Source organism: Mus pahari, chromosome 23 (genome assembly GCF_900095145.1).
Source record: "Mus pahari chromosome 23, PAHARI_EIJ_v1.1, whole genome shotgun sequence".
Classification (NCBI taxonomy): Eukaryota; Metazoa; Chordata; class Mammalia; order Rodentia; family Muridae; genus Mus; species Mus pahari.
Genome location: NC_034612.1, coordinates 1,316,174 through 1,327,547, shown reverse-complemented (window position 1 = coordinate 1,327,547; position 11,374 = coordinate 1,316,174). Strand labels below are relative to the sequence as shown.

Below are 11,374 nucleotides of genomic sequence, written 5' to 3'. Positions count from 1 at the left end.
CCTCCCTCCCTCTCCCTCCCTCCCTCCTCATGGATCTGATCTAGGCTCCCAGTTATACTGCTCCAGCACCATGTTTACCTGCCTCCTGCCATGCTCCCCACCACCATGACAGTCACCCTCTGAAACTATAAGCAAGACTCCAATTAAATGCTCTCTTTTATAAGCTGCCCTGGCCGTCATGTCTCTTCACAGCAATAGAACAGTAACTATTATTATCGAGAGTAGTATTATTTGTCCCAGATAACTACAAATTGAAAACATGAATCAACAGGTGACTGGGTAAACAGACTGTGGTATGTCCATACAGTGAAATACTACTTAGCAATAAAAAGGGAGCAATATTGTGGATAGAACAACCTTAAAGCATTATACAGAGGAGAAGGCATAGTTAGGTGTTCCTGTCAATGTCCATGCTATTAAAGGTCCCAGAGTAGACTCAGCTGCTCCGCATTGATGGGAACCACAGTGTTGGAGGGGATCTATCCAGGGCTAGTTGGGAAAGAACTTTCTAGAGAGCTCATCCCCATGGAGGTCTGGGCTACACAGGTGTTTGTGAAGGTAGCAAATTACACACTTAGGATCTGTGTACTGTGTTTTGTGTAAATCATACCCCAGTTTTTAACTCTGGCTTTTCTTCTCAGTGCTGGAATTGAACCCAAGCATGTGCTCTCCTGAGGAGCTATGTGCCCAGTTAAGACTCAGATCTAAAATGTGACAAGGGTCACCACTGGGGTTAACAAACAAACAAAAGTTAATAAGCTGACTCGGGGTGAAGGTGATTATTACCATGTGAGCCTGGACAACTTGACTGATCTCCAGAACCCATGTAAAGGTGGAAGGAGAGAAACAACTTCTTAGGGCTTTCATCTGACTGTCACATGTACATCATGTGTACATCACGTATATATCACATGTACATCACATGTAAAGGTGGATGACATAAACACCTCCTTAGAGTTTTCCTCTGACTGTCACATGTACATCACATGTATATAATGTGTGCATCACATGCACATCATCTGTAAAGGTGGAAGGGGATAAACACCTCCTTAGTTTTCCTCTGTCACATGCATATCACATGTACATCACATGAACATCACGTGTACATCACATGTAAAGGTCGGAGAGAAATGACTCCTTAGAGTTGTCCTCTGACTGTCACATGTAAATCATATATATATATATATATATATATATATATATATATATATATATAAAATGTGTGCATCACATGCACATCACATGTAAAGGTGGAAAGAGAGAAATGACTCCTTAGAGTTGTCATCTGACTGTCATATGTATATCACATGTATATCATATGTATATCACATGCACACATCACATGGTCATCACAACACTCTCAACATCTCCATACACAACATACTCACAAACAACAATAATAAAAAATTTTAAAACAAAAATCAATTCCAAGCATATATATATTCCATGCCTATTATCCCAGCTCTCAGGAGTTGAGGCAGGAGGATTGTGAGTGCAAAAACATCCTGGCCTATACAAAATAATAATCAGACAACTCCTTCCAAGACTCAGATGACACAGTACCACAGAGAGAGAAGTTAGCTCTTTATCAGAAATATATTGGGTAATATGCACATTCTTTACTGGAAGCATATACCAAGATGAAAACACAAATAGTTGTTACAGAATTCATCACGGTCTGAAGGGTAAAACAGCTCCAAGTTCTGTGAACAGACAAATGGATAAACACACTGTGGTATAGCTGTGCAATGGAATAGCATTTAACTGTGCAAGGAGAAAATATTGCCCCGCTTGCTCCAAGGGACTCGTCATGCTGAATGAACCCAGACAGGCACAAAAGGCCACGCAGCATGTGACTCTCTGGGACCAGAGCGGGGCTGTCCACAGGGACAGAAAGATTCGTTGGGGCATGTAGGGGTGGTTGCTAAAGGGCCCCTGTTCTTTGGTGGTGAATCATTTCTCCAAGGAGCGGCACTGTGAATGCCCTGGGGCCCCTGCCTGTTCTTCTCACAGCCAGAAAACTGCTGGTTTTATATCATAGGGCATATGTTCTCTCAACAAGAAAATACTGGCCTGGGATTCTCAGGACAGCTCCTGAGGCCACTGCGGCTGCAGACCTATCTAGTCCTGCTCGTGACTTGGTCCCGAACCTCTGGCCTTCCTAGGCTCTGTGTTGCTGGGGAAACGGGGTTACCCAGGATCATGAGGTGGGGCCCCCACGGTTGCCTTAGTGGCTTTTTAGAAAGAGGGAAACCCAGCCTGGCACTTTGCAGTGACCCCCAGCCTTGCCCACGACCTGTGGGCGTGACCCCCTGGCATTGAACTTCCAGCTTTTTAGTAAGAGATAACAGACCGAGAGACACACAGGGCTATAGCTATAGAATTTGGTACTTACCCCAACACATCCTAGCCAGATCAGTCCTGGGTGGAGACAGACAAAGGCTGGTCACTGCCACTGACTGGTCTTCTATGGCTCAGCCATGGTGTCCCAACACAGAGTTCTCCCGGCAAACCCCCTCGCTAGGTATTGTTGCTCCTGTCTGCCCTTTAGGTCCCTTTTCTAATCTTTTAAGAAGGAGAAGTAGTGCCAGGCACCCTCTGTGTACCTACCATCCTTCCAAGGAAAGAAGTTCTGTTCCATGGTCCCCATGGGACCCTGAGGCATGCTGGGGCAGCCTCCTGCTTCCTTGTGTACACCCCATCCTCGCTCGCACCATTAAATCAAGAACCCCCATGTTTGTACTCTCTATTTCATAGATGGGGAATGGGGTGGTGACTGTAGGGATGCAAAATCCCTCTCCCAAATGGAAGCAAAGGGAACTACACCTCACATCAATCCTCCACCCTTCCCTATTCAGGGTGAAAACCCACTGTGTGATAGTCAGGAGGCTTCTTGTTTAGTGAACACCTACTAAGTGCAGAACACATGCAGTTAAGGAGCACTGGAGAAGCATACCTTCCCCCAAGGATGGAGCTAAAGGAAGTGAAGTTCAGAGAGGGGTGGTGATTTGCCCAGGGACGCTCAGCAGAGCCCATCGAGAAGGCCAAGTATCCTGAGAGCCCACCAAGCTATTTTCTCTAAGAGGACTGTCTCTCAGAGACCATGAGCTCAGCGGCAGGGCCTGTTCTGAGCCTGTGCGGGTTGTGGTTTATCCAACCCCCACAAGGGGTGTTTCCTTCTCTAATGAGTGACACTGTGTACAGGTGAGAATTTTAGAGGCATTTGGTGTTCCAAGGAAGTCCGTCCAGGGAATGGACTCTCTCTTTCTGCAGCCTGTGTTGGGTGTCCCAAGAACAGATGGATTTCGGGGGCTGGGTTAGTCCCACAGCGAAGCCAATTCAGCCTTTACCCTCTCTTGTTCTTCTTCTCCCTCCTCATTGCTCCTTTCCTCCCTCTTTCTTTCCCTCTTCCCTCCCCAACTCTCACCTTCCCTCCTCCTCCCCCTCTCCCATCGTCCTTCCCCTTCCCATCCTCTTTCCCCCTCCCCTCCCACTCTCTCCCTCCTCTTCTCCCATCCCCCTTCCCCTCCCTCCCCTCCCTCTCCCTTTCTCTCTCCACCCCCACTTCCCTCTCCTGTCCACCCTCCTTTCCCAACCATTGTTATGCAGTGTCCACACCTTGACAGCAGATGCAGCTGAACCATCTTGAGCTTCCAGCTTCCAAACCTCTCTGCTTTAGAAAATTCAAAGGTTTGACTATGTTGTTATAACCACAGTAGAAGCAGACAGACACGACAGTGAAAGAAACCACCCTACCACAATTTAATTGAGGGGGGAAAAAAAGATGAAATTATTTTATTAGGTTATTTCAACTTTATTGGTTAAAAAAAAAAACCCTCAATTTTAGTTAGCAAGATACTTAATATCTTTTCCTTTTCCTGGCCTTTTCCTTTCTGCTCCTGAAAGCTAAGCACATTTTAAACTTAGAGAAGATCTTGGCTTGAACAGGAAGGTCTCAGCACCCAGAGCCCACACCGGGATGGGCATGCAGCAGCTTCCCACCCCCACCCCCACCCCATGCTGCACACTCCTGCCTCACTCCCAGCACAGAACGGGGACTGACAGGAACTTGTGAGTCCTGGTGCCTCGGGCTGAGCATTTCCTGTCCCAGAGGGCAGTCAGCTTTTTGTCTGTGTCCCCTTCTGTTGCCACGATAAAACAGTCTAACCAAAAGCAACTTGGAGGAGAAAAGGGTTTGCTTGGCTTACATAGCCAGATCACAGTCCCGCTGTCTTAGTTACTTTTCTATTGCTGGAATAAAACACCATAACCAATAACTCACAAAGCATTTAATTTGGGGGCTCATGGTCCCAGAGGGTGTGTCCATGACCACCATGGAAGGAAGTATAGCAGCAGGCAGGAAAGGCACTGGAGAAGTAGTGAGAGCTTTCATCTGAATCATTGGCAGAGGACAGAGGGCAAGGCAGAGAGACAGACACAGAGACAGAGCGACAGAGACAGAGAGAGACAGAGACAGAGACAGAGCGACAGAGACAGACAGAGAGACAGAGAACAAGAGAGAGACAGACACAGAAAGAGAGACAGAGACAGTCAGAGACAGTGAGACAGAGAGACAGAGACAGGCAGAGAAACAGAGAGATAGAGAGAGACAGGGAGACAGAAGCAAGAGAGAGAGAGAGAGAGAGAGAGAGAGAGAGAGAGAGAGAGACAGAGTGACTGGGCTTTTGAAGCCTCAAAGCCCACCTCCAGCGACACACCTCCTCCAACAAGGCCACACCTCCTAATCCTCATCAGACAGTTCCACCAACTGAGGACCAAGCATTCAAATATAGGAGCCACAATCGTCCTAACCACCACACCATCTTTGAAGGAAGTCAGGACAGGAACTCAAAGGAGGAGCCATGAAGAAGGCTGTGAACCAGCTTGTGCCCAGCTTTCTCATTGGCTCCTGCTCAGCTTGCTTACGTATGCACCTAAGACCCACCGCCTAGGGTGGCACCACCCACAGTGTCTGGGCACTCCCCCATCGATCGCCAATCCAGAAAACGCCCCACCGGCTTGTCTCCAAACCAACCTAATGGAGGTGATTTTTCAGTTGCTCCTCCCTCTTCTCCGGTGACTCTAGGTTGTCACGTTGAACTACCCAGAACCCAGAGATCCTCTTCCCCTCACAGAAGACAAGCAAACAGAAGCACAGAGGGCAGGCCCTGGGCTGTGACACACCTACTCGTCCTGGGCTCTGCATCTCTCTCCCCTGCTACTGCAGGGTCACCCCAAGCCCCAACTGGAGTGGGGCAGGACCCCTGGCCATCATCTGCCCCTTGCCCCCAGACTGTCAGGGTGAGGTGGAGGAGGGAGCCAGTCTGAGGCAGTGTGGGTTGGGGACCCCCCTGCTGGAATGGGAAGGCCAGGTTATGAGGGGTACTTCTGCCTGCAGCCAGGTCCCTGAGCCGGCACTCTCCAGAGCTAGCCCCTCTCTTGGTTGCCTGTGTCTGGGGTTCCCACCCTGGTGATGTGCTTCCCAGGCCATTGGCAGAATGATTCCCAGAAGACCACTCAGGCTGGGCACAAAAACTCTCCACATCTGTGCCCCTCCCCAGGTCCTGACCATAATCGTCAAACAGTGACACTCTGGAATGGGCCTTTTAAAAGGTTAAAGGATCTTTAAACTGAAGATAGAGGGTCTGTCCTTGAACTACTCAAGCAAAGACACTATGATCTTGATAAAGATGACATCACACACACACACCCCCCAAAAATCTGAACCATCAAGGTCAATTTATATGGTGAGAAAAGTAGGATGAACTCCTACTCATCCTTCAAAACCCTATCTGGACATGCCTGACTAGAGGAAGACGCTTATACCAGTACTGTGGCTTGACTCACCACTTTAAACTACTCTCAGTTTACTCCCCATGTTCCCTACCTAGACCAGGATAAATTATGGACGGGAAGCCATGGCGTCTGTTGTAACAGGACTCAGTGCAGCTTTGTAATCTGAACCCTTGGTCCCATCTGGCACAAGTGGCCATGGAAACTCAAGGAGACAACATTGGTCTGGGGCAGACACCATCTCTGTCTTGTGGGTATTGGATAGTCACCTGGTCACAGCAGGAGAAATACAACACTGATTTCCTGGTGTCCTTTGTAAGGGGGTTCGGGTCTCCCATCTGCCCCTCACCCTGCATCTGGCTCTGTGCCCACAGACCAGCTTTGTGGGGCCAGTAGTGAGTGCTCTGGGTGCACTGTACCATGGAGGAGAGTGGGGCTCAGGGAGAACCAGGTGAGGCCCAAGGCATTGTGGGAAACAGCATTCTTTGCCCCCTGGGAGAGCTGCATGGAAGGGCATGCCTATCTGGGGATCAGCGAGGTAAAATAAACAGGTGGGGGGAGGGGGAGGGGCGGTAGAGTCACATGTGGTGGGGAGCAGGCCTCTGAGATCCCCGTGAAGTATCCGGTGTCACTGCGGACCTTAGCAGGCTAGGAGAGAAGTCCGGGCACATGACTCTGTGGAGTTCAAGGTCAGGGTCTGACTCCAGCCAGGAAGCCCACGTCAACAAGCCCTTCTGGGTTTCTGCTGGCACATTTCATGGCCCACACTATAGGGGACACGTCACTAAAGATGCGAAGGGGAGAAGGGGCGTCTCAGTCATACCACAGAGCTGTACCTGGAATTCTGGGACACAGAAGATGGGAGGAGACCCTCAAGTTAGATAGTATCTGCATCCCTGGAACATGAGGGGTGGATTCCAGGGTCTCTACGCCAACATTCCATGGAGCATAAAAGATCCATGGGGGAATGGAACACGGCTCAGTGAATTCAATGCATCTTGCACAAGGGTAAGGACTAGAGTCAGGTGTGATGACCACCTGTAACTCCCGTGCTCAGAAGATGAGGCAGCATCCTCAGAGCAACCTGGCTAGCCGCCAGACTAGTCAAACTGGTGAGAGCAGGGCTCTACAAGTGATAGGGAGTGACAAAGGAAGACACAAATGCACACACATGTGAACACACAGGCACATGTGAACACATGTACACATGTGAACACACATGTGTATACACATGTGAACATACAAAAACACACAGGCCCATTTACACACATATGTGAACATACATGTGAACATGCATGTGTACACGCAGGCACACCACACATAACACATATGTACAAAGGAAGAATCCTATGGAAAGAAATAAGCCCCATCCATAAACGTGCCCCAGACACCGTTAACGTTGTATTTATTGTTATTTAAGCTGCTCAGCAAAACATATACACGTATATACAGTATGCGTGAATACGGAAGACTCAACTTTACATATTTTTTTAAAAAAGAAAGAAAAATACCACTCAGTTTCATGAGCTATTGTCAGTCACTGTCTTCCAACCAAGCATTCAGAAATGGTTTTAAGAGTCAAAAAAAAGCTTACAGGCTCGCGCACCGCACCGCAGGATTAAGGGTTCATATTATACATGTGCAATAGCGATTTCCTTCTCTCTACTGGAGTCGGCTGCGGACTGATTACAGTGTTCCCAGGCTCCTGCACTTCGGGCGTGGTTTTCTTCTACTTTTATTCTTCCCGCTAAACCAAATTTAATGACAGGATGATGTCCTTTTGCTTAAGGCTATTTTAAAAGCTGCTCCACCCCAGGGTCGTGGGGAGTGAGAACAGAGAACACTGGACTTACAGGTGAGTTGATACTGGGAAGTTCGCTGACAGCACACTCATCCCCAGCCTTAAGCACTGAAAACTGTCATTCTTGTTTGGGGACTGAAAGGCTGGCACTCTCAGACAGCTAGACGTCACCAACTCTGAGACTGGAGCCTGGAGGATGCTCCTGTGGCCCATGGAGGGGGGAAGCCGTCCCTTCACTGCTGTGGGCACAGAACAGAGGGCCCTTCCTGCTCCACCAGCCCATGCCACCTGTGTCTGCCCTCTGAGCCCCATCACAACGCCCAGGCGACAAGTGCAGATCCTGGGGGCTCAGACCTTAGCCACGAGGAGAAGGAGAGGACTTGAGGGAGATAGCCAGCTTTTGGCAAGGGGCTCCCACAGTTGAGAGTCCCTTGACACCAACAATACCGGTACCTGGAGAGAGCCAAACCTTCGGGCCTCTTGCTAAGAAAGGGAAGGGTGTCTGTCAAGTTAGGGTGGGGCTCAGAAAGGAGTAATTGAGGAGACACACTAACAACAAAAGACAAGCTGGCTCTGGCCTGACTGACCCTCCCAGGGATGCAGGGCCCCACAGCATAGCAGTGGGCCACACAGCTGTTGTCCACATCACCTCAGCAATCTCTGCTCCCCTCCACTTAGGCGGAAGCATCTCTCCGGGGGGGGGGGCACACTGGGCAGGGCTCTGCTTTTAAATCAGAATGAAACCAAATCAGAAGGGCAGGAGACATCCCACCAAGGGAACCTGGGAGGCCCAGGGACAGGCATCACCAATTTACTTCTCCTCCCCTCCAGGATCTGTGCTGCCTCAGCCCTTCCTCCCAGGGATGGCATCGCTTAGGGCGTGCTATGCTGGGAGGCTGGAGGCGCTCTTGCTGCCATCTGGGAGAACAGGGCCAGGAAGTCCCTTGGACAACTGACGGACCCTCCCTTGTGCCCTTTGAGGATCACAAGGCCATAGAGAAGGCAGAGGGCGCAATGGTGGCTTCAGTGAAGGAGAGAGTGCTCAGGACCCCAGGATCCAGCTCACAACCCAGAAGGGACCAGAGGGGCAGCTCCCAGAGAGGGGAATGGAAGCTTAGTGACAATGAGGAAAAGATCTCTCTGCAAGTTCCCAGGGAGCAGAGAAAACCCCCTGTGCCCGACAGCGCCTCGAGCTGCTCCGTGTCACCCGTCGACACTGCCATGACCCTGCTGCATCCACCCGGCGAATGCTCCAGGACACGATCTTCCAAGATCTCCATAGGGATGAACAAACAGAAAAAGAGGGAGGGAAAAGATTTTTAAAAGGGGGGGAGGGGTTCCAGGTACCCCTGTCCGGGCTTAAACAAAGCAAGAGCCTTCTAGAATACACGCCGAGTATGGGAAATGGGATTTCTCTAGCAGGAAAAAGGCTTGCGCCTGCCAGCACAGCGTTTGCTGCGGAGGATGACACAGGTGTGCCACGGTGTGGCACACACGGTTTCTTTAAGGTAACTTTTTTGAGGTTCCTTTGATCACCTTCCCCGGCCCCTTTCAATGAACCCTTTCCATTCTGAGTGCCACTAAGCAAGTACCAACCTAGACCAAAAAAAAAAAAAAAAAGTAAAGAGTCTGCTCAGCCACGGAGGCCCTCGTGGTGGTTAGGTCAGCCCCCGTGGGCTCAAGTCAGGGCGGCCACAAATGTCCCGAATCGGTTGGAGATGTCGGAGTGCAGAGACCGCCAGGTAGGTACGGAGGTGCGGGCCTTGGGATCACCATCTGTGCAGTGGACAGTCAGGCACTGCAGGTGGCTGCCGGGCTGGGTGGCCGAGGCCTTGTTGGTGGGGTGGTCATGGGCTGTGGAGAAAGGAGACACACGTTAGTGGCCACTGGAAGATCGTGCAGGGGTGACGATGGTGGGGTGTGTGTGAGAGGTGGCATCTGGCCTTCTCCCAGGGCTAGAGAGGGCCTCAGAAGCTTGGGCTGTGATGATGTAAGAAAAGCACAACCACAGTACACCACACTGCATCCAGGTCTGTCACCCTCTGGGAAGCAGGGGATGATGGGATGACATCATAGTTTGTCCATCTCTGGTGGACTAAGACTAGACACCAGGAGAGCGAGAAGCCCCTCTGAAAAGCATACCGGAGGGCACACAGGGCTTTATAGAGACTCTGAAGAAGCGAAGTGTGTCTACTCCTTTGGAAAGACACCTGCTGTGGGCCTACTATGCGCTTGTAACTTCCTTAAGTAGACAGACTGCCTATCACACCCCAGGAGCTAAGAGTGGTCACCTCACTTTATACAGTTAAGAAAACTGAGGTCCAGAGAGGAGAATGGCCTGCCTCGGGGACATGGCTGACAGAATGGAGGAGGGGGGTCAGTGGGGACAAGTGACTCAGAGGCCAGACTTCGCTGTGGCCACATCTCTGTAGCTTTTTCATGCAGAGGCTTCTGTCCCTCCTTAGGGCGCAGGGGTGGGGTTAGAAGACTTGGAAGGAGCCTCTGGGGTACCTATTAATTTCTTTCACCCTCTCAGTCCTGCACTTCACAGACAAGGCATCTGTGGCCCAGAGAGGTAAAGAAGCTTGCCTGGAGACACACAGCTCTAAGAGAGACCCCGGTTCTAGCCCTACAAAGGAATAGTAAATCGAGTTCTCTGAAAATGGATGATCCAGACACGCGGGCCTCAGGGGCCTCAGTGTCTCGAAGTGCTCTAAGTAGCAGACAGGGTTCAGCTCCCAGACTATAGCCGCCATCGCTATGGAAAGGGCAGCGGTTGAGGTGGTTCATGGGATCTCACTCGGCTGGGTGACACAGAACCAGAACCACCCCAGGTCACGGCTGTCTCTGGGAAGATATGGCCCCCAAGGACCAGGCATTGAACAGCCACTACCTTGTTAGTAGGAGTTAGGCCAAGGCCCTTCTCCTCTGCTTGAGGTAGTGATTGGGAACTTTCTGAGCACATGGGGTCCTGCCCTACTCTGTCTGAATGTCTGAAGGACAGTTTCCCCAATCTCCTTTTCCAGAGGCTCACGTGCCCTACCCGAGGCTTCCCTTCGGCCAGGAAGGCTCAGAGAGCGAGGTTTGAATACGGATTAATGGTGAATTCCGTAGACGGGCGGAAGGATGACATTTAGGTGGGGGCCCAACTCAGATTAAGGGTGCACACCCAGATACTGAACTCTGTGACCCGCTCACCCTCATCCATATGGCGCAAGCTGCCCACCCACCCCACCCAGGACCTAGGATGAAGAGCATAGCCCTAATGTGCAGAGTTAAAAAAAAAAAAAAAAAAATCTCTTGAGTGCTAAGCTCCGTCTCCTGGGCCACGCAAGCCTCCGTGACTTAGGGCCCCACTCTAGGACATCCGGACCTGCAACGTGGGAAGAGCAATGGAATCTGCCCTCACTCATTCAGTCAAGAAGCACTTATCTGGGGCCCGATCCTCCCAAGTGACACTAGGCCGCACCACCCTGCGATGGCCTGGGGTGGCTCAGAAGCGGCATTTCCACTATTCTGTGACAGCTCGACCGCTCCCCACCCCCAACCCCCGGGGCCCTGTGATGGCCTTGTATAGAGAGGTCCCAGGTAGGGCTGCTTGGCATGACATTGAGAAGATCAGAAGGGAGCCGCCCAGAAAGAAGCCTGTGAAATCCCTCATTTCCTAAATCTTTGTCAGGTGTTCTACCCACCACCTGAGTCCTTCACTCCTCTCAGCCAAGAAACTGAGGTTTCAGGACTAGGTTACAGGACTAGGTTACAGGACTGGGTTACAGGACT

The 11,374-nt window shown here is 50.7% G+C and overlaps 1 protein-coding gene across 1 annotated transcript in view; it reads right to left on the bottom strand.

Annotated features, from left to right (window-relative positions):
* Positions 1-7,181: 7,181 nt before the first annotated feature.
* Mn1 (MN1 proto-oncogene, transcriptional regulator) overlaps positions 7,182-11,374 on the bottom strand; it is a 40,749-nt gene continuing 36,556 nt past the window's right edge. The window contains exon 2 of the mRNA XM_021186827.2: positions 7,182-9,448. Coding sequence (XP_021042486.1) covers positions 9,273-9,448 — 176 coding nt within the window. The 3' untranslated portion in view covers positions 7,182-9,272. The remainder of the gene's footprint in view (positions 9,449-11,374) is intronic.